Genomic DNA, 22505 nt, shown 5'->3' with positions numbered 1-22505 from the left:
GGGGGGGGGGGGGGGGAGAAGGGATGCCAGGCAATTGGGATGACTGACGGAGCCAAGGAGCCGGAGGAAGGATGCAAAGGGCAATCGGGGTGCCTGAGAAAGGGCCATCCTGCCTCTGTTTAAAAACCTCCAAAGAGGAAGACTCCACTGTACTCCAAGGCAGCATGGTCCACTTTGGGACAGCTTTTCCTGTAGGGAGCTTCTTCTCTTGTTGCTGTGGAATCTCCTTTCCTGTAGTTTGAACCCATTGGTCCGGATCCTGTTCTTTGGAGCTGCAGAAAACAAACACAGTCCTTTGGGAGTCAAGATTGTGGCTAACTGGACCATGCCCAGAAGAAGGGTAGCCAAGATCACGAAAGGTCTGAAAACCAAACAGAAGCCCCAGCCAGATTGGCCTACAGTCAGGAATTCTGGGAGCTGAAGCCCAAAACATCTGGAGGGCCACTGTTTGGGAGCATTGAGACATCCTTTGAAAGGGTTAAAGTGACAGATTGATTCCTAGAGAGGCACCAAAAATGGAGGAATAGTAAGGCTGTGTCTTCCTTCCGGCCATAGGAGACTTTTCCTAGAGTGGCCTGGAAGGTGGAGGAAAGGAGAGGCAGCCAAGGGGCTTGAAGGCTTCTTCTTTGCTCCTTCCAAGACAGAGCAGCCTGGAGAGCCAGCTGGGTGAGTCCCCTCTTCGCCCTTCTCTGTGCATTTGGGGGAAGCTGTCTTTCTATGGGGGAAGACCATTGGAAGGCAAAAAGGAAGAAAGGGAGAGGTGGGTTGGTGGGAGAAATAGAAACCAGTAGAGCAGTGATGCTCAACCTTTGGTCCTCCAGATATTGTGGGCTTCAATTCCCAGAGGTCCCAGTCAGTATTCTCGTTGTTCAGGAATTCTGAGAGTTGAAGTCTCAAAAGTCTAGAGGACCAAAGGTTGAGAACCACAGTAGTAGACCAGGACATTTTTTAGTTTTATTGAGCTATGTAGCCTCCTCTCTCAGGGAACTCTGGTGCCACAACAAGCTGCAAAGCCCAGTTAATGACAGTTAATTCTTAATTAAATAATTTAACAAACTCCTAGTTAATGACAGTTATTCCCAGCAATGACAGTTCATTCTGCAGTGTGGCAGCAGTTCAGGGTTCAAATTCCTTCCATGGAAATCCACTGGGATTCCTTGGGTGAGTCCGATTCTCTCAGCCTGAGAAAAAGACAGTGGCAGCCCCACTCTGAGGAAACCTGCCAAGAAAACCCTGTGATGGGGTTGCCATAATTCAGAAATGACTTGAAGGCACACAGTAACACTTTAATGAGAACCAGTGTGGCATAGTGGTTTGAGCACTAGGACTCTGGAGACTATGGTTTGAATCCCTGTTTGGCCATGTGGGTTGATGTGCACCTGCAAACAACCTCACTTGTGTGCACTCTTTCTGTTTCACAAAGCAGGAACATTGTGGCAATATATCTAGGCTGCCAAGGCTGGGATGTCTGGAGCAGAGCACATACTGTCTGTGGAGGGGCCATTTAGACAGTAGTGTACCTAAGTGCACCTCTTACAGGTTGCACTCTGGGAGGACCATCCCCACTCCCCCAGTCTCAGGACGCCAGTGCTTCTACCACAGTGTTTTCTTGGCAGAATTTGTTCAGAAGGGCTTTGCCTTTGCTTTCTTCTGAAGCTGAGGGAATGTGGACTGTCCAGGGTCACCCAGTGTGTTTCCATGATTGAACAGGGATTCGAACTGTGGTCTCCCAGTGTCCTCTTCCAACCCTCAAGTCACTACACCATGCTGGTTCTCAGATTCTTTTGAGCCATGGTAATTTTCTTTGATACAGAAAAAGGAGCAACATTTCGCCTTGAATTTGATAGTTAAATATTTATTTACTGAAAGAGATTGTTCATAATAGCTTCACAAGTCATCTTGGTTTTCTTTCAAGGGCTTGGGACTTTCCAGTAATTTGGCCAGTTTTTTTTTTTCCTGAGGGAAAATCTGGTGGAAGAAATGATAACAATTTCACCTAAGACAGAATCTGCCTGGCAGCTCTTCTGAGTGATGGAAAAACAAGATTAGGCTGGTCCTGAGTTAAGAAAAGCCCCCCGACTGATCAGGTTTGGAGCAGAGGAGAATTCTGGGAAAGAGGAGTCATGCAGAAGGACCTGGAAGAGGATCTGCTCAGTTCAGGGGCACAGTACCAGCACTTCAGGCAACTCCACTGTGGGGAGGCTGAGGGCCCCCGAGAGCTTTGCAAGCGACTCCATACTCTCTGTTGCCAGTGGCTGAAGCCAGAACAACACACCAAAGCTCAGATGCTGGATCTGGTGATCCTGGAGCAGTTCCTGTCTGTCCTTCCTCCAGAAATGGAGAGCTGGGTGAGAGAGTGTGGGCCAGAGACCAGTTCCCAGGCGGTGGCCCTGGCTGAAGGCTTCCTCCTGAGTCAGGCAGAGGAGAAGAAGGAGGAAGAGCAGCAGGTAAGAGGTTTTCATCCGTATAATTTTAAATAGCATCCAATCCAATTCATTGCCTTGTATTGTCTGGCAAAAAAACAAAGGAAGATCTTAGCCCTTCTCCTGCCCTGTTCTAGTTCTAATAATTGGTCAATCTTTCATGATCTTGCGGTGCAGGAGTTATTTCTGGAAGAGACCACTGATTTTCTTGAGCCAGAGAAGAGTTCCTCAGATTCTGGATGGGGAGTGCAATCCAGGTGGATCATGGAAGAAGATCGCAAATATGGCATCTCATTGGGTAAGGATAAAAGGGGGAAATTCTTCAGTCTTACATTCCGAATATGTGAGTTTCAGATAGGGTTCCTTTGTAGGCAAACTTCTGATCTCCTCCAAATGTCTTGTTTGGGTAGTTTAAGCATTTATAAGGACCCCGTGTGAGTTTCATGTGAAAGGTGGTTTGGCAGCCAGTCTTTCCTGACCTGTGCAGGATGGGAGGATGAAACATAATGTTACAATGCTACCTACAGGGCAGGGTTCCAGAGAGTGCCACTGGAGGGGATTCCTGCTCCTATCCATAGCTGTTAAGCTGTAGGGTTCCATTCTGTTCCATCATGCTGTGTAATATCTATATGATTTTTGCTAGGTGAGGATATGAGGAGTTTAGGGGTAGACAGCCATCAGTGTTTCACCTTGCACTTGGAGTCAGCTTGAGCTATGCAGATGCTGGACTGGTGCCTGGATAGTATAGTAGACTAGATGAGGGCTAATAAACTGACATGAAATCTAGTAAGATACAGATTCTGTGGGCTGGAGGATCCTGATTTGGAAATTGGATAAGCAACTTGCTGTGGTTGTTGCTGTACTACTTGTGAAGAAGAAAGTGTGTCTCCTTGACAATACCCCTAGACCCACTGCTATAATGTAATTGGTTGGAGTGTGAAAGAAGTCAGAAAATAAGTACAGGTTGAGTCTCCCTTATCTCATATTCCAAAATCCAAAATGTTCCAAAATTGCCCACATGCGTGGCTGAGATGTTGTCACCGTTGTTTCCTGATCATTCACTGTACACAATCTTAGTTTCATGCACATAAATATTAAAAAATATTTTAACAATGTCTCTTCCCAGAGCCAACTGGAGGGTGGGAGGGATGAAGAGAAGCTGGCACATGCCTGCTTCTCGTCATCTCTCCTTTCTTCAATCCCTTCCCAGCACTGGCTGATGAGACTGAAGGGCGAGAAGAAGAGGAGAAGCAGGCACACACCTGTTTCTCCTCATCCTCCCTTCTTTCAGTTCCTTCCCAATGCTGGCTGAAGGCCCTGAAGGGTGAGAGAAAGAGGAGAAGCAGGCACATGCCTGTTTCTCCTCATCCTCCCATCCTTCGATCCCTTTCCAGTGCGGGCTGAAGGGCGAGGAGATAAGCAGGCATGCACCTGTTTCTCTTCATCCCCCTGTCCTTCCGTTCCTTCCCAGCGCTGGCAGAAGGAATTGAAGGGAGGAGGAGGAAATGCACCTTTTTCTTGGCTGCTCCCTCCCTCCTGGGCTTTTTTTCTTCTTCAGGGAGAATAGCCTGAGGGGGGGAGGAGTGCATGTTAGTGAGCGTACCATTCGTGAATAATCAAAACCGTGAATGCTAAGTCCGCGAATCTGGAAGGACAACTGTATATCTGAGATTCAAAACATTTCTAGTCCCAAGCTTTTCAGATAAGGGAAAGTTAACCTGTATCATTAGTTATCAAGCAACCCATACAGAGAAGAATCAATGTCATTACTTGCAGTGTTAAAAGTATTACAGCCAGAAAGTGTGTCTCACTCATCAGGCAATTCAAACAGGGGAAGGAGAGCAAATGTGTAGCTTGGGAGTATTCCTAGAGCCACCTCTGTCACTTGTGTTCAGCTGGACTCAGTGGTTCTAAGGGCTTGGGGCCAGCTTTGCTTTATCCTCAAGCAACTGCATTGTATAATCTGGCCCCGGTAGTTAATGTACTTGGCAACTTCTCAGTTTGACTGATGTGGTGCATACTATATGCTGCTGAGCAGTTTATCGGTTGTGAGCAATGATACTTAAAGCCCTAAGACAGTGGTGCTCAATGTGGTCACTGGAGTGGTGGTGGTCTCTAAATGATGGGCTGCTGGTCCCTAGGAAGTTTCCAGGAAAGAAAGAAGCCCTTGTACCCAATGGGCACAAATTTATAACTGATACCTGACACACTGGGGGGGGAGGGGGGATTGCCAGTCCTTCACATCAAATAGCTTGGGAAGCACTGTAGTATGTGTCAGCAACCTCAACGTTTGAAGGACCATGTGGGACAGGGCCTTCTTGCCTGTGGTGCCCTGGCTGTGAAATTCTCAATTCCTCCTCTTGGAGGACTGGTTGGCCCTGGTATTGATTTCATTCCAGTGTCAAGTTAAATCCCAGCTTGTGGTTGAAGCCTTGAGAGGCCTTGTGATTTTTTCCAAATTCGCATGCATACTTGTTTGGTTTGGGACTATTTTATCTTTTCAGAATTATTTGGTTGTTTAATTTGCCTCAGAATTTTTAAAATTATTTTTACTATTTACATTTCTGAATGGTTCAAACTGGTTTTGTTGTAAGCCATCCAGAGATCTTTTGACAACTCTTTACATGTGCCCCCATCCCTGCTTATTTGACAGGCTGGAGGTCAGAGAACTGTCAAAAATTGGAAATGGTCAAAATGTGGAACCATTATGTGCATCTGGTCGCTAACGCATCAGATAAGTGGGGAATGCCTGTACTATTCCTCCTTTGCCACCTTTCCCTACCTGTAGCTGCTGGGAAAACAGGGAGAGAAGAAAACTGTCAGAGTGGGAAGACTTACAATTGCTGTAGGCACTCATTGGTTGCAAATAGTGCTGAATGAAGTGAACTGAGCTGATACTGCCACCTCTGCTATCACCCAGCCAGCACCTTTTACTGGACTCTGCTTCCTGCCATTCAATGGCAATAGTGGGAGGTACTTGGTTCATTCCTCTCAGCTATCCAGTTGAAGGAGGGCAGCCTGCCACTAGTCCACACATACGTCAAGCCTGCGAGTGCCTTCCAACAGTCCCTCAACTGTTCTCTTCAGTCCATGCTGCTGCATATTTGAAATGCTCTCCTGCATACAAAAACAATAAATTTACTTTAAAGTGGTATCTCTCCCTCATTCAATCATTCCTAGAGCCGTAAAAGCTTCAACATTCCTTCAGGAAAAATAAAATCCTATTTGTATTGATTCCCCTGGCCAGTCCATAATCATCTCAACCAGAGAAGCATTACCCATCCCCTCAAAAGTAAAAACCCTCTCTTCCAAGTCCATTTGAACCAAACAATGAACTGCTCATTTGACCCTTTTAAATTACTGTATAACCAGAACCATTAATTCAATGTGTGGTTGAAAGAGTAAGACCATGCATCAAATATACTGGTTCTGGGTATAATTTAGAATGGTCGAAAAAGTGGTTGTTGAAAAATGAGTTGTTGAAAAGCAGGGGACCCCTATATTTCTTCCAGTCATACAGATTTCCCAAACATTTGGATTTGGCTTTAGGAGTGTGAGTTTGGAAAGATACAAATGAGCAATTTAGGGGATGATGTAACTTTCCCTTTTGCTTGTTGTATCCTTCACAGGAGACTGGACACAACCGGCACTGAAATGTACTGTCTCAGCATTTCCTTCTGATGCCCCAAGAACAACTTATTTGAGCCTGGATCAGGTAGGGGGCAGGACCCAAGAAATGGGTAGTCAGGATATGTCTTACCCAATCTTCCCCATGGAAGTTTTCTGTCTAATTGCAGACAGTAATTTTGGCTGACATTCTCTTTCTTCCCCCAGGTGACCTTTGAGGAGGTGTCTGTGTATTTCACTGAGGAGGAGTGGGCCCTTCTGGATCCAGACCAAAAGGCCCTGCACAGACAAGTCATGGAGGAGAACTTGGAGGTCATGGCCTCTCTGGGTGAGGCTCCCTCTTTCTGCTGACTGATCCTATCACTTTGCAGGGACTCCTGGATGTCTACCAGCTAGCCTGGCTGAAAATATTCTCTTGAGGACAACCCAGCTTGTGGTGAACTGGGGACGGTATCCAGAAATAACTCCCACCTCAATCTTTTTTGTTTCAATGCAGCAGGCTGGGCTGCTTTTTCTGGTGTCTTCAAGAGAGGCTTGTCTCTATAACTGAGAAGTGGGGAAAGTGTGGCCCTGTTTCTTTGGGGGGGAAATGAAAAATGGAATTGTTTCCAGACAAATGAGAGAAAAAAGTGGAGATATTTCCATTTCTCTTCTAAGGAATTACCTTCTTTCGTTTCTTTGCTTGTGCTAAATAGTGAAGTCTAGGCCTTTTGTCAAAAGCTGCAGAGAGGCAGTTTCACAGAAGGAAAGAGAAAATGAGCAGTTAGCAGGAATGGCTGCCAGGCCTTCCTCTGCCGTTTTGTGAAAAGAGTAAGCAACTGTTATAACTTGCTCAGACTGAATGATTGTATGGAGGCACTGCTGAAGAACAATAAGAACTGAGGTTGTGAAGGTTTCTATTTTGGGTTCCTGGCTATCAGGGCTCAGCTGCCTTTAGTCATGTTTTGTGCTGAACCTACCAACTATTCAGCATAACATTCATTTAATTTTATACTTTGTATATATCCTGGTTGTACAGTGTATTTCAGAGCTGAAAGCTGAACCATAATCCTGATGGACACAACATAGCAATCTGCCCAGCTGTGAATCTTCAGTAATGTCATTAACTCTTCAGTAGGTGGCCAGATTCACTTCTCTTCATTTTCTTGGTATTGTCACTGACAAAGGCAAATATTTCTTTACTCATTATGCCTCTCCAATCTGGGACTGTAATTCCTATAGTTCCCCACTGTTGTCAGCTCATGGGAGATGCATCTGTGGGTGATGGTACTTGCAATCCAGCAACATCTGGAGAGTCACAAGTAGCCTTTCCGATTTCTAGAAGCAGTAAGATATGGCTCTGTTGCCAAAAAATGCTACTCGGAATGTTACATGAGAAATAAATTTCTATGAATTCATGAACAAGTCTAAATAGAATAGAAAAGGGGTACAGTGTAATTGAGTAGAGAAAAAGAAGTTTAGCAAGCAGTTGTGAAGGTTGCCAAATCCTTACAGCACGAGTTTAGAGATATGTTCAGAACTTGTCTCTGAGCATAGCTAGTGGACCCCCGAGTACCGCTTCTCTGAAATCCCCTGCTCCAAATACTGTACATTGATATCAGTAATCTCTTTCACTCCTCTGTCTGTTGGGTTCTGACTAGTTGTTTCTCTACTTTCAAGGTGATGTGCACCACACTGAGGGTGAAGGAGAATCAAGGATGTCTTTGTTGCAAAGAGATGGATATCAACATAAGGGAGAGAATAAAACCAAAACTGACATTCATGAGCAGAGGATGAAGGAAGTCTCTACCTCCCAAGCTCAAGATATCTGTGGAATTTCACTCCAAGAAAGGATAGAAAAAGGAAAAGAAAGTTATAAATGTAATCTTCTTGAATTTGAAAAAAACAGTTGTAAAGGAGACCTTAAAATACACAAGAGAACTCATGCAGAAAGACTGTACACAAGAAAACAAAAATGTGAGTTCTTGGGGTGTGGAAAGAGCTTCTGGTGTAGGTCACACTTTATGTTACATCGAAGAACCCACACAGGAGAGAGGCCATTTAAGTGTTTGGAGTGTGGAAAGAAATTCAATTGGAAGAAAAGCTTCATTCTTCATCAAAGAATACATTCAGGGGAGAAACCATTTAAGTGCTTGACATGTGGAAAGAGATTCTGTTGGAAGAAAAGCTTCATTCAACATCAAAGAATCCACACAGGGGAGAGACCATTTAAGTGCTTGAAATGTGGAAAGAAATTCAGGTGGAAGAGAAGTTTCATTCGCCATGAAAGAATCCACACAGGTGAAAAACCATTCAAATGCTTGAAATGTGAGAAGTCCTTCAATCAGGGAACAGATCTTACTAAACATCAGATAATCCACACAGGAGAAAAACCATTTAAATGCTTGGAGTGTGGAAAAGGTTTCCGCTGGAAGACAAGCCTCACCGCTCATGAAAGATCCCACACAGGAGAAAAGCCATATAAATGCTTAAAGTGTGAAAAGAGCTTCAGTTGGAAGGGGACATTTATTTATCATCAAGTGACTCACACAGGTGAGAAGCCATTTAAATGCTTTGAATGTGGAAAGAGCTTTGGTCGGAAGATAACCTTCATTCATCATCAAAGAACCCATACAGGAGAGAAACCATATAAATGCTTGGAGTGTGACAAATGCTTTAGTCAGAGGACACACCTCACACGACATCAAGCCACTCACACAGGGGAGAAACCATTTAAATGTTTGGAGTGTGGAAAGAGTTTCATTGAGAAGACAAACCTCACTCGTCATCAAGTAATTCACACAAGGGAGAAACCATTTAAATGCTTGGAGTGTGGAAAGAGTTTCATTGAGAAGACAAACCTCACTCGTCATCAAGTAATTCACACAAGGGAGAAACCATTTAAATGCTTGGAGTGTGGAAAGAGCTTCAGTTGGAAGTCAGCACTTACCAGGCATGAGAAATCTCATGGGGGTAAATCTGTATCAGTTCTTGGAGTGTGAAAAAAAAGGTTTTGTAAGAAGCAAAACTTCAATAGTCTCAAAGGAGTTAATGGAGGAGAGAAACCATTTAAATGCTTGGAATTCGGAAGGACCTGTAGGAGGAGGCCATACTTTATTTTACACCAAGATATTTACAAAGAGCTTGATTTGTTTGATGAAAAAACATAACAGTCATTTTAAGGTGATCGTACATTTTAGCTTAAGTGGAACTTCTCAGATACAATATGTATCTCAGCAAAAGCTCAAAGGAGGGATCCAAGCAGAATATTTTTACAGTTAAGTTTGTGTACTCAAATTTGTGGGGCAGACACTAATTATTAAATTATTTTCCCTCCATCAGTTACCCTTCACATATGGAGGGAGACTGTCTGGAGAGCCTCTTGTTTCTGCAGAGACTGTCCACATATTTTACAATAAACAGCCTAAGCTTAAGATGAAAAACTATAGATTGGTAACTGTGGTGGGTCTAAGGGCCAATATTCTGTCCATGTGATCTCTTGAGGAAGTATGGGCTGCTTAATATGCCCCCAAATTTTGAAAAACTTATTTTTTATAATAAATAACGGAGGGAATATATGTAGAATATTAAAAGGTGAATTCAAACTCCTGGTTGCTTCCAGAAAGACAATTCATTTTTGGTGGGAAAGGGGAAGTGCAGGAGAATGCAGGGAATCTGGAGGCATCAAGATTTGCCAGCCAGGCTCTATGAGACACCTGTGGGCCTCAGGTTGCAGCTTCCCACTTCATAATTTTCAAAAAGCTTAAATACTAACTACTACAAGAACTGCAGGATTTAAATTCTTTAATTTCCATACTTGCCCAGTTTTCAAAACAGCTACTGCATCATTGTCAGCAATGTTTTAAACTGCATCCATCGTTCTTCACCAGTCTGATGTCATCCTCTGTGTCGAGGATCCAAAAGCATTGCTGCAAGACGAACTAGATGAGTGCAGTTCTTTGATTGATTAACAAACATTTATTTTATTGCTACTTCTTCTTTGCACAGAGAAGCTGTTGTGTGAATGTCTCTAGAATATTTGAAAGATTTCATAGAATCATAGAATCGTAGAGTTGGAAGAGACCATCCAGTCCAACCCCCTTCTGCCATGCAGGAACTCTCAATCAAAGCATCCCCGACAGATGGCCCTCCAGCTTCTGTTTAAAGACCTCCAAAGAAGGAGACTCCTCTTCACTTTGAAGGAGTGTGTTTCGCTTTCTAACAGCCCTTACTGTCAGGAAGTTCCTCCTAATGTTCAGGTGGAATCTCTTTTCCTGCAGCTTGCATCCATTGTTCCGGGTTCTGTTCTCTGGAGCAACAGAAAATAAGCTTGCTCCCTCGTCAACATAACATCCTTTCAAATATTTAAACAGGGCTATCATATCACCTCTTAACCTTCTTTTCTCCAGGCTAAACATACCCAGCTCCCTAAGTCGTTCCTCATAGGGCACGGTTTCCAGACCCTTCACCATTTTTGTCTCCCTCCTTTGGACACGCTCCAGTTTCTCAATGTCCTTTTTGAATTGTGGTGCCCAGAACTGGACACAATATTCCAGGTGGGGCCTGACCAAAGCAGAATACAGTGGAACTATTACTTCCCTTGATCTAGACACTATACTTCTATTGATGCAGCCTAAAATTGCATTGGCCTTTTGGTGTGTCTCCTTCAAGTTTCTTAATAGCCACATAAACTGATAGTGGCAAATTGTTTATTTTTTAAAAAAACTTGAACCCAGAACATGTCATTGTACAGATCTTGCTTTGGAACATGTGCAGAAATAACTTCTTGCTTTGGAACATGTGCGGAAATAATCATCACCTGAAGCACACTGCCAGGTCTTTGTGTGCAGCAAACTGTAGATAGATTATATCTGAGCTGAGCCCCATCTCGCCTGTTGCTCTTGCTGTAATTTCTTACATATAGGATGTTACAGAAAGTCTGATTAGCAGCATGATGAATGTTGACTGCCTTCACAACCACTGTGCAGCTTGTTAATATTGTCTTCATTGTACTCACACACACTATGTTCTTGGCTAGAAGATTCAGTCCATGAGCAAGGCAGCCAAATATTATTAAATGAGGATTCTTCTCCTTTAATATTTGCCATTCAGCTTTCTTGTTACTTGCATTTGCCTGTTACAAGCACTTGAACACTGGAGGTACTTACCCTTTGTCTGTGTATTCTGTGCATTCGCCTTTGTGCTGAGATTTAGTAGCAATCGCTATCAGGAATATTGGGTTAAATTTCTGAAACATAATATTCAATAATTGGTTCCCAGCCTGTCAGTTGCCACCAGTGATTCTACTTGACCAGTCCTTGGAACAAGCAGTGTTTGAACTCCATCATACTATTTATCTAAGAGAAGAAGGGATAAATAACAATGGGAGGATAATTTATATCTTGTCCTTATTTGTTTTTGTCATATTCTTGCCACTATTGGGTTTTGGTTATTTGAAAGAGATGTTTGTTGTTAATTGCTATTGGAAATATATTGCTTCCACCTTTTAATTTTTTCTTGATCGTATAATGTATTGCCATCTTGGTCATATCACAGCCAAGCTCTTCATTTAAATTTCTTTTGATTTTTTAGATCTTGAGAAAGACTTCATGTTCTGCTTTCTCCCTGCTGTTCTTCTATTTCTTACATTCATTATTCTAACCCTATTTTAGTCATATTTTATGTTTATTTCACACTGTTCTTAACTGACAGGAAAGAGGCGTACCAGTTCCCAGTATATCTTGAGCCAATGTCTTGTCTGCCTTCTCTTGTTCTTCATTTGACATTTTGTCTGCAAAGCTTGAGAAAGAGCTTGACACTCTTGAACTGCAGCTCACGGACTGCAAGTTGATTACACGGGTCTTGTTTTTCCTTTTCCATGGCTTGATGGCTCAGTAGTTTTATCTTCTGGTTCTAGCAGCACTATTACATTTGACCTGCCAAGTTTCTGCAACAAGAAAGTTAAATATTTTAATTGTACCAGATACAAACACCTCTGTAGGCTCAGGCAAAAGGAAACGGGTGTAACCTCCCCTAGCTTGTGTTTCCTCATTAATCATTCTTGCCATCTTGACCGCACTCTTATGCTTCTTGGCCACATGTACCCTAGTTTTCATCTGTGAAATGTTGGAGGAGATGCAGGGAAGAAACAAAGGGCTTGTCAGAAACAAAACTATAATCACATTCTTAGTTTCAGTTTCCCTGCAGTTATTACTGAGTAATATTAGCAAAATATACTATGTGTAAGTCTGGTCCACACTCGGTCACAAGCCAACTGCATTGTGCATAGGAAATTGTCAAATGTTATTTTTTCGTTCCCACTGTGGGCAACAGAATGTTAGTGTCAATGCTTATCTTCTAAAAATAATATAGAAGTTCATATCCTATATGTAGCTCCTCTATTATGATTGATTGCAGTACAGATGAGTGGATATATTCAGTGTGCAGAAGTTTCCACATTTCTACCAGCTGCCCTGGGTCCAAGAAGACTTGGCAGGAGCCGCATCCCGTCCTGCAGGCTCCGGTTGCTACTGCACAGGGGTAGCATTGCCACCTTATTCCTCCATTCCTTCCCCCCTTTCCACGATGGGCCCAGAAGGCACAAAAGGAAAGGAGAGAGCAGAGATAGCCTTGCGTTATGTGGTGATTGTCAGTGGCTTGGGCCTAGGGCTAGTCAGCACACCTTTACTTCCAAACAACCCTAAGAAAGTAAAGGGAATCCCTTTATTCTCTGGGGTTGCTCAGAAGCCTCCCATCTCTTCACACCAGCTGGGGAGAAAAAGAAGACCAGAGCGCTTAGCTTAGTACTGGTACTCTGGTTTCAACTGGTTGAAACATAATGGTAGGAAAAGTGCAATTATTAATGTGTTGAAATTGCATAATCAGAATGCAAATTAAAAACATGCACAATTGGATGCCAGAAACTGGAATATGACAACCCTAATTTTGGCTCCTCAGGCTTGTCATACTCATTTTACTTTGTTGGTTAGTTGTAGAGTGTGCATTATACCTATGATTACCAGATCTCAGGGCTACACCACAGGAGTGCTCCATTAATGCCAAACAGCATGGTCTGTCCTGACAGGATCCCATCTCCTCCTTTCTTATTGCCTGGTCATTTAGGAATACAGATATTTTACTGTTACAGAGAAGCAGAGAGAATCATAGAGTTGGAAGAGACCGCAAGGCCATCCAGTCCAACCCCCTTCTGCCATGCAGGAAATCCAAATCAAAGCATCTCCAGCAGATGGCCATCTAGTCTCTGCTTAAAGACCTCCAAGGAAGGAGAATCCACGGCACTCCGAGAAAGGAGTTTGTTCCACTGTCGAACAGTCCTTACTGTCAGGAAGTTCCTCCTAATGTTGAGGTGGAATCTCTTTTCCTGGAGCTTGCATCCATTGTTCGGGGTCCTGTTCTCTGGAGCAGCAGAATACAAGCTTGCTCCCTCCTCAATATGACATTGAGAAACTGCAGCCATGTGTCCAAAGGAGGGCGACTAAAATGATGAAAGGTCTGGAAACCTTGCCCTATGAGGAACGACTCAGGGAGCTGGGGATGTTTAGCCTGGAGAAGAGAAGGTTAAGAGGTGAGATGATAGCCCTGTTTAAATATTTGAAAGGATGTCATATTGAGGAGGGAGCAAGCTTGTTTTCTGCTGCTCCAGAGAACAGGGCCAGGAGCAATGGATGCAAGCTCCAGGAAGAGATTCCACCTCGACATTAGGAGGAACTTCCTGAGAGTAAGGGCTGTTCGACAGTGGAGCACACTCCTTCCTCAGAGTGTAGTGGAGTCTCCTCCTTTAGAGGTCTTTAAGCAGAGGCCGGATGGCCATCTGTCAAAGGGGGTGCTTTGACTGTGAGTTCCTGCATGGCAGAATGGGTTGGACTTGATGGCCCTTGGGGTCTCTGCCAACTCTATGAGTCTATGATTCGTAGAAGGAAGGCGTCCTTGAGGGTGGCTTGGGCTTTGTGAGGGTTAAACCCGAAGAGAGAGCTTCCCAGAGAGGAAGGAAATGGCTGGGGCAGGGGCTTAGCTGGGCGGGGTCCTTTCCCCTCCGCTTCCTGGAGAGTCCTTGGGGCAGCAGGAGCCAAAGGGAGAGCGAAGGGCGAGGGAAGGGAGGCTGTGCTTCGGGGCAGTCAGTGTTGCCAAGAAGGGATTCCCCAAATCCCCGGAATTCCCCAAGATTTACCGCAATATTCAGTCGAAATCCCCGGAAAGAAATCAATTAACTTCCCCGGATTGCAGGGGCTCCTTGCCTTCCTCGGCTGGGTGAGTGGGGCTGCAGCCACACGGCAGAAATAACCCGGTTTGGCACCGCTTTAACACTTTTCTGGCACAAGGCTATGGAATTCTGGGATTTGTTGTGGGGCCCAGAGCGGATATCTGCACAACATAAGCAAAGCATGGCATTTGGTCACCTTGCAAAGAGCCAGCTTCCAGCTTGAACTGGATGGTAACACTTTTCTGTCCCTCTTTCCTTTGCGTCTTGGTTTCTTTTAGGGCCTGGCAGTAACTTTGCCACCAGGGCTTTGTCTGCGGGAGAGTGGCCTGAGCTGGAACTGTCAGGGAGCAGCATTCAGAGATGGAAAAGCAAGACTGGCCTGGCCTGGAGTGGAGAAAAGGCCCTGCCAATGTATATCCTGGAGGCAGAGGAGGATCCTGGGAAAGAGGAGCCATGCAGAAGCCCCTGGGGGAGCAGCCCCTCAGTTCAGAGGATCAATGCCAGTCCTTCAGGCAGTTTCTCTATGAGGAGGCTGAGGGGCCCCGAGGGATTTGCAGCCGACTCTCCAGTCTTTGCCATCAGTGGCTGAAGCCAGAAAGGCACACCAAGAGTCAGATGCTGGACCTGGTGCTCCTGGAGCAGTTCCTGGCCGTCCTTCCCCCAGAGATGGCCAGCTGGGTCAAGGAATGTGGGGCAGAGACCAGTTCCCAGGCGGTGGCCCTGGCCGAAGGCTTCCTCCTGAGCCAGGCAGAGGAGCAGAGGCAGCAGCAAAAGCAGCAGGTGAGAAGAGCCTTTCATCCTTATAGCTTTAAATCTCATCCCATCCATTCATTGCCTTAAATTGCCTGGCAGTCATCAAAGGAAGGAAGACCTTAGCCCTTCTCCTTCACCATTCCCATTCTAACCATTCTCTCTGCAATCTTTGCTGATCTTGTGGCACAGGAAATGTTTCTGGAAGCGGCCACTGACTTCCCTGAGACAGAGAAGGGTCCCTCAGATTCTGGATGCGGAGTAAAATCAAGGTGGATCATGGAAGAAGATCACAAATATGACATTTCACAGGGTAAGATTGAAAGGGGGCATGCTTCAGTTCAGTTCTCCAAAATGTGTTGAGTTTCAGATAAGGCTCCACTGGGCCCATGTAGGCAAGCTGCTGATCTGCAGATCTCTTGTTTGGGCAGTTTAAGCATTTATAAAGACCCCATGTGAGTTTCATGTAAAAGTGGATTGGTGACCAATGTTTCCTTACCTGTGCAGAATGGGTAGATGATGCATGATGTTATGATTGATCTTTTACCTACAAAGAAAGGTTCCAGAGAGTGGCGCCAGGGACAGGGAATTCCTGCTCCTATATATTTCTGCTCCTATATAAGTATTAAGCTAAAGGGTGCCATTTTGACCAGCATACTATGTAATATCTGTGTGAATTCCCTGGGTGAGAAAATGAGGAGTTTAGGGCTGGAGAGTCATCAGTGTTTCTTCTTGGAGTCAGTTTGAGCTATGCAAATGCTGGACAGATGCCTGATACAATTGGCTGGATGACAGGTAATAAAGTGAGCTAAAAGCAAATAAGGCACAGACACTGTGTTCTGGAGGTTCCTGATCTGAGAATTGGGTAAGCAGCCTGCCATGATTAGTGATGTATTGTCCATGAAGAAGGAGGTACTCAGCATACTCCTCAGTCTACCCCTATAATAAAATTCCTTGGGTGTGGAAGAAGTCAGAAGACAATTTCATTGGTTATTAAGTAACTCACTTGTTTGACAACTAAATGAGGAAAGAAACCAGTTCAGTACTTGATATATGGAAAGTATTACAGCCACAAGGTGCAACTCACTCATCAGGAAGCTCATAGAGGGGAGGGAGAGCAGGCCCATAGCTTGGGTGTACTTCTAAATCCATCTCTGTTTCTGGAAGCCTAAGTGGATTCTGTGATTCAAAGCACTTGGGGCCAGGCTAGATTCATCCAACAGCTACAGAACTTGTCAATATCTCGGTTAGATCACTGTGGTGCATACATATGGGATGGAACATTTTATAGGTTGCGGGCAATGATACTGAAAATGTTAAGGCTGCTCACAGCGATGGTCACCAGACTGGTGCTGGCCCCTCAGCAATTCTCTGTTGGTTCCTGTCAAGTTACCAGGAAAGAAAGAAACCATTGTACTCAGTGGGTACAAATTTAATGCTGGTCCATAACACACTGGAAAAGAATAATTGCCAGTCCTTGTCATCAGGTAGCTTGAGAAGCACTGTCAGCAAAGTCATGATTTGAAGGGCTGTCTTTCCTATATAGTATATGCCTCGCACTGTGTGCTAGAAGTAGAAGAGGTAGACAATTTGAGGAACAGGGCCTTCTCTCCTGTAGTGCCTTGGCTGTGGGATGCTCAGCCTCTCCTCTTGGAGGCCTGATTGGCACTGCTGTTGATTTGCACTGGCGTTAAGCCCAGCTTGTGGTAGAAGCCTTTGAGGCCTAATGATTCCATCCAAATCCATATGGATTTGGAACTATTATGATTTTTTTGGAATTATTTGGTTGTTAGGTTTACATAATAAGTTTTTAAAATCTTATCACGGTTTTACATTTAGAATAGTTTGAACTGATTTTATTATAAGCCATCCAGGGATTTTTCAATATCTCACAGTCACAGAATGAAGAAAGGCCTCCCAAACATGTGTCTTTAGCTTTAGGAGGGCAAATCTGGAAAGACACAAACGATCAACATAAATAATGGTGTATAACTTTCTTTCACAGGAGACTGGACACAACTGTGGCCGAAGTGTACTACCTCAGCTCTTCATTCTGATACCCTGAGAAAGACTTCTGTGAATCTGGATCAGGTAGGAGGCAGGACCCAAGAAAAGGGATTCAGGATGCCATGGGCTTCTTTTGCAGATCCTTCCTCAGAAATATGCCCTACAGCACTTGGCATTCACTCACACTCTTCCATCCATGTACTAATGGAGGAAGACCCTGCTTAGCTTCCAGGATCAAATGGGATCTGGGGCCATTAGGGTACTTAGGCCCATGTGTAAATGTCCCGTGTGAATCATCAGAACATGATTTGCAGCTCTAAGATGCATTTTCCTGTTTGACCACAGTCAATATTTTGTGGCTGACAGATCCTATTTCTTCTCCCAGGTGACCTTGAAGGGAGTAGGTGTATACTTCAATGAGGAGGAGTGGGCCATGCTGGATCCAGATCAAAAGTCCCTGCACAGGGAAGTCATGGAGGAGAACTTGGAAATCGTGGTCTCTCTGGGTGAGGCTTTCTCTTTCTGCAGGCTAATCCAATCACTTTTCAGAACTCCTGGATCTCTACCAGCTGGCTTGGCTGAAAATGACACCCTGCCTTGTGGAGGACTGTGGCACCCATTCTGATTGGAGATGGCACCCATAGATACTCCCATCCCAATCATTTTTTGTTTCATTGCAGCACACTGGACTGGTTTTCCTAGTGTTTTCAAAAGGGGCTTGGTCCTGTAGTTGAGAAGTGGGGAAAGTGTAGCCTGGTCTCTAGGGGGGGGAAAATAAATGATAGAATTGTTTCCAGACTAATGAGAGAATAATGTGAAGATCATTTCATTCCTCCTCTAAGAGATTATCTCTTTTCATTTCCTTGTTTCTGCTAGATAGCCAAGTCCAATTCCTCCCACTGATTTGTCAAAAGATGCAGAGAAAGGTAGTTTCACAGAAGGAAATGAGAAATGAGCTACTAGAAGGAATGGCTGCCAGGACTGAAAGTGAGTAGCTGCTATGACTTGTTCAGACCTTGCTACAAAAAATATTATATGGAGGCAAGACTGAAGAGCAGTAAATACAAACTGAGATTGTGTAGTTTGCTGTTTCGGGTGCCTGGATACTAGACTCAGCTCTCTTCAGTCATATTTTGTGCTGAGTATACCATCTGTTCAGGATTTCATTCAATTAATTTGATGCTATGTGTATATCCCAGTTGTACAGAGTGAGTTTCAGAGCTAAAATCTCAACAACAATTCCTATGGGTACAACATGGCAAGCTACCCAGCCTTTAGTCTTCAGTACTGCCATTTCTACTTCAGTAGAAGACCAGGTCCCCTCCTCTTCATTGTCTTGATATTGTCACTGGCAAAGGCAGGTGGTTTTTTATTATTATTATTATTCATTATGCCTCTCTATAGGATATGGGACTGTAACTCCCATATTTCCTCACTGTCGCCAGCTCATGGGAGATGCATCTGTGGCTGATAGTAGTTGCAATCCAGCAACATCTGGGGAGTCACAGGTGGTCTCCCCAATTTTTAGAAAACATTAAGATGTGGATCTTGCCAAAAATGCTCCCCAACACATTATATAAATAAATTTACATAAATTCATGCACAGTGAACAAATCTAAAAAGAGCAAGGAAAAGGTAACTGAGTGGTGGAAAGGAAACTTCACAAGCAGTTGTAAAGGTTGCCAAATCCTTGCAGCTATCCACATTTCCCTAAAGAGTTTTGAGACATGCTCATAGCTTGTCTCTGAGCATAGCCTTGAGTGCCACCTCTGAAATCCCGTGCTGCAACTGCTGTACATTGATATCAGTAATCTCTTTCATTCCTGATTCTGTTTTTCTCTTCAGTTCTGACTAGTTGTTTATCTCCTTTCAAGGTGATGTGCAAGATACTGAAGATGAAGGAGAAACAAGGATATCTTTTCTACAAAGAAAGGGTGTTAAAAATCACAGGAGGACTCATGCAGAAAGAGTGTACACAAGAAAACAAAAATGTAAGTTCTTGGACTGTGAAAAGAGCTTCTGGTGGAAGTCACACTTTATGTTACATCAAACAACCCACAGAAAACAAAAGCCATTTAAATGCTTGGGATGTGGAAAGAAATTCATCGGGGAAAAAAGCTTCATTTTTCATCAAAGAACCCATTCAAGGGAGAAACCATTCAAATGCTTGGAGTGTGAAAAAAACCTTCAGTAAGGGGACAAATCTTACTAAACACCAGATTATCCACACAGGGGAGAAACTATTTAAGTGCTTGGAGTGTGGAAAGAAATTCATGTGGAAGAAAAGCTTCATTCACCATCAAAGAATCCACACAGGAAAGAAACCATTTAAATGTTTGGTGTGTGGAAGGAAATTCAGTTGGAAGAAAAGCTTCATTCATCATCATAGAATACACATAGGAGAGAAACCATTTAAGTGTTTGGTATGTGGAAGGAGATTTTGTTGGAAGAGAAGCTTCATTCATCATCAAAGAATCCACACAGGGGTGAAACCATTTAAGTGCTTGGAATGTGGGAAGAAATTCATGTGGAAGAGAATTTTAATTCGCCATCAAAGAATCCACACAGGGAAGAAACCGTTCAAATGCTTGATATGTGAAAAGACTTTCAATCAAGGGACAGATCTTACTAAACATCAGATAATCCACACAGGGGAGAAACCATTTAAGTGCTTGGAGTGTGGAAAAGGTTTCCGTTGGAAGACCAGCCTCACCGCTCATGAAAGATCCCACACAGGAGAACAACCATATAGATGCTTACTGTGTGGAAAGAGCTTCATGTGGAATATTAGCCTCATGTTTCATCAGGCCACTCACACAGGGGAGAAACCATTTGAATGCTCAGAATGTGGAAAATGCTTCAGCAGGAAGACACACCTCACTCGGCATCAAACAACTCATACAGGGAAAAAACCATTTGAATGCTTGGAATGTGGAAAGAGCTTCACCTCAAAGACACAGCGCACACAACATCAAGCAACGCACACAGGTGAAAAATTATTTAAATGCCATGTGTGTGAGAAAAGTTTCATTTGTAAAGCAAACCTTAATTGTCATAATGTAATTCACACAGGGGAGAAACCATTTAAATGCTTGGAGTGTGGAAAGAGCTTCAGTTGGAAGAGAAGCTTCATTTATCATCAAAGAACCCACACAGGAGAGAAACCATATAAATGCTTGGAATGTGAAAAGTGCTTTAGTCAGAAGACACACCTCACACGACATCAAGCAACTCACACAGGGGAGAAACCATTTAAATGCTTGGAGTGTGGAAAGAGTTTCATTCAGAAAACAAGCCTCACTCGCCATCAAGTAACACATCGGGGAAGAACCATTTAAATGCTTGGAATATGGAAAGAGCTTCCATTGGATATCAACACTTAGCAAATGAGAATTCACACAAAGAGACATCTGTGTCAATACAGTGTGAGAAAATATTTTGCAAGAGGTAAAACCACCTGTCTCAAAAAAGAGTTCCTGGGGAGAAGCAATTTAAATGCTTAGAAGTGAAGTCCATAAATGGACTAACCATAAATGCTTAGAATTTGCAAAGAGCTATAGGAATAGATGGTACTTTAATTTTACACCAAGAAATTTGCAGAGAACTTGATTTGTTTGATGAAGAAATGTTATTTCAAAATGATATGTTTTAACTTCAGTGGAACCGCTGAGATTGCTAAACTGCCTGTCTGAAAACAATATGTCTCTCAATGAAAGATCAAAGAAAGGATCCATACAGTATATTTTTGCAGTTAAGACTGTGTGGCCAAATTTACTCTACACATGGAGAGTGAGGGTCTGAAGAGCCTCCTTTATAGACACTGGCGATATACAGTGGACCCTTGTCATACGCTGGGGTTTGGTTTCAAGATCCCCTGTGTATAACAAAGTCCATGTATTCTCAAGTCCCATTCAATATAATGACATAGCAAAATGGTGTCCCATATAAAAAATGGAAAATCAAGGTTTGATATTTGAAATTTATACTTTTTTTGAACATTTTCAAACCGTGTATGCTTGAATCCGTGTATAAAAAATCCGTGTACAAGAAGGGCCAACTGTATTTCCAAATAGGGAGCCGAGGCTTACTGAGGTAAAAGTAATGAAGAGAGTACTGAAAAGTACATTAAACACAGAAAATGTTAAGGAGACAAGCTCAGCTCCAGTGAATTCTACTGAAAACACACGAAGAAGGCCTTTCTTTTTCAGGACAAAACACATTGGGCTTTTTAAACTAATAAACAATTAACCATCTCAGAGCACATGGAGTACGTCTCCTATCATTTTTGTAAGAGGTGAAAAGCAAGGGGTGAGTCTGAGGGCCAGTATTCTACCCACACAGTGCTCTGGGGTGGTATTGACTGGTGAATGTTCCTACAATTTTTTTTTTAAATCATGATATTAATATAGATGGCAGGCCCTTCCTCTTCCTGGCCGTCTGTCTCCTCTGAGATTCTTAAAGACCTAGAATCATTGAGTTGGAAGAGACTTCAAGGGCCATCCAGTCCAAACCTTTTCCTCTGTGTGGGAAGACACAGTTGAAGCACCCCTGACAGATGATCAATCAGCCTCTGTTTAAAGATCCTCACTCTCTGAGGGAGTGTCTTCCACTGTCAAACAGTTCTTACTGTCAGAAAGTTTTGTTACAGACTGCCAAAATAAAGCTGCTTCAGGTCTCTTTGGAGGTATGCTGTTTAAATGCTGCATGCATCCTAAGAATCCAGAAGCTGCACCAAAGCTGCACTCCAGTGCTTAGGAATAGAGTGTAGCTTTGGTGCGACCTCCGGACTCTTAGGACCCATGCATCATTTAAATAGCATACCTCCAATGAGACCCGAAGCAGCTTTATTTTGGCAGTCTGTAACAGGCCTTGGTCTCTGGAGCAGCAGAAAACAAGCTTGCTCCCTCCTCAATATGACATCCCTTCAAATATTTAAACAGAGCTATCATATCACCTCTTAACCTTCTCTTCTCCCGACTAAACATCCCCAGCTCCCTGAGTCGCTCCTCATAGGGCTTCATGGCTTCCAGACCCTTCACCATTTTAGTCACCTTCCTTTGTCCTTTTTGAATTGTGGTGCCCAGAACTGGACACAATATTCCAGATGGGGCCTGACCAAAGCAGAATAGTGTGGCACTATTACTTCTCTTGATCTAGACACTATACTTCTATTGATGCAGCCTAAAATCGCATTGGCCTCTTTAGCTGCCTCATCACACTGTTCACTCATGTTCAACTTGTGGTCTACTTGGACTCCTAGATCTCTTTCACACTAGTTTCATTCAGCCAGGTGTCCCCCATCCTATATCTGTGCATTTCATTCCCCGCCCTAAGTATAGTGTTCAAATTCATTTTAATAACAATAATAATAGCCTGTTTCTCCCTGTGGATCAAGGTGGGTTACAGTAAAAAATAGTAGAATACATAATACAATCAATCATAAAGTATCACAATCCCCCAACCCACCACCAACATATAACATTTAGTTACAATACAAA

General features: G+C 43.5%; 2 protein-coding genes across 2 annotated transcripts; both read left to right on the top strand.

The window, feature by feature from the left end:
• Positions 1 to 11: 11 nt before the first annotated feature.
• LOC121923428 (zinc finger protein 420-like) lies at positions 12 to 20952 on the top strand. Its single transcript, XM_042453840.1, has 10 exons — positions 12 to 2447; positions 2601 to 2721; positions 6053 to 6138; positions 6258 to 6378; positions 7710 to 9025; positions 14833 to 15030; positions 15193 to 15313; positions 17006 to 17091; positions 17393 to 17513; positions 18853 to 20952. The coding sequence occupies exons 1-10, from the start codon at positions 2124 to 2126 to the stop codon at positions 20343 to 20345; spliced, it is 3987 nt and encodes a 1328-aa protein (XP_042309774.1). The 5' UTR covers positions 12 to 2123; the 3' UTR covers positions 20346 to 20952.
• Positions 13903 to 18913, top strand: LOC121924289 (zinc finger protein 75D-like). Its single transcript, XM_042455621.1, has 7 exons — positions 13903 to 14297; positions 14529 to 15030; positions 15193 to 15313; positions 17006 to 17091; positions 17393 to 17513; positions 17888 to 17994; positions 18882 to 18913. Exons 2-6 carry the CDS (start codon positions 14611 to 14613, stop codon positions 17908 to 17910), a joined length of 771 nt encoding a protein of 256 aa, XP_042311555.1. The 5' UTR covers positions 13903 to 14297; positions 14529 to 14610; the 3' UTR covers positions 17911 to 17994; positions 18882 to 18913.
• Positions 20953 to 22505: the final 1553 nt, after the last annotated feature.

This window comes from Sceloporus undulatus, chromosome 2 (assembly GCF_019175285.1).
Source record: "Sceloporus undulatus isolate JIND9_A2432 ecotype Alabama chromosome 2, SceUnd_v1.1, whole genome shotgun sequence".
Taxonomy (NCBI): domain Eukaryota; kingdom Metazoa; phylum Chordata; class Lepidosauria; order Squamata; family Phrynosomatidae; genus Sceloporus; species Sceloporus undulatus.
This window is presented reverse-complemented; position numbering and strand designations above follow the sequence as displayed.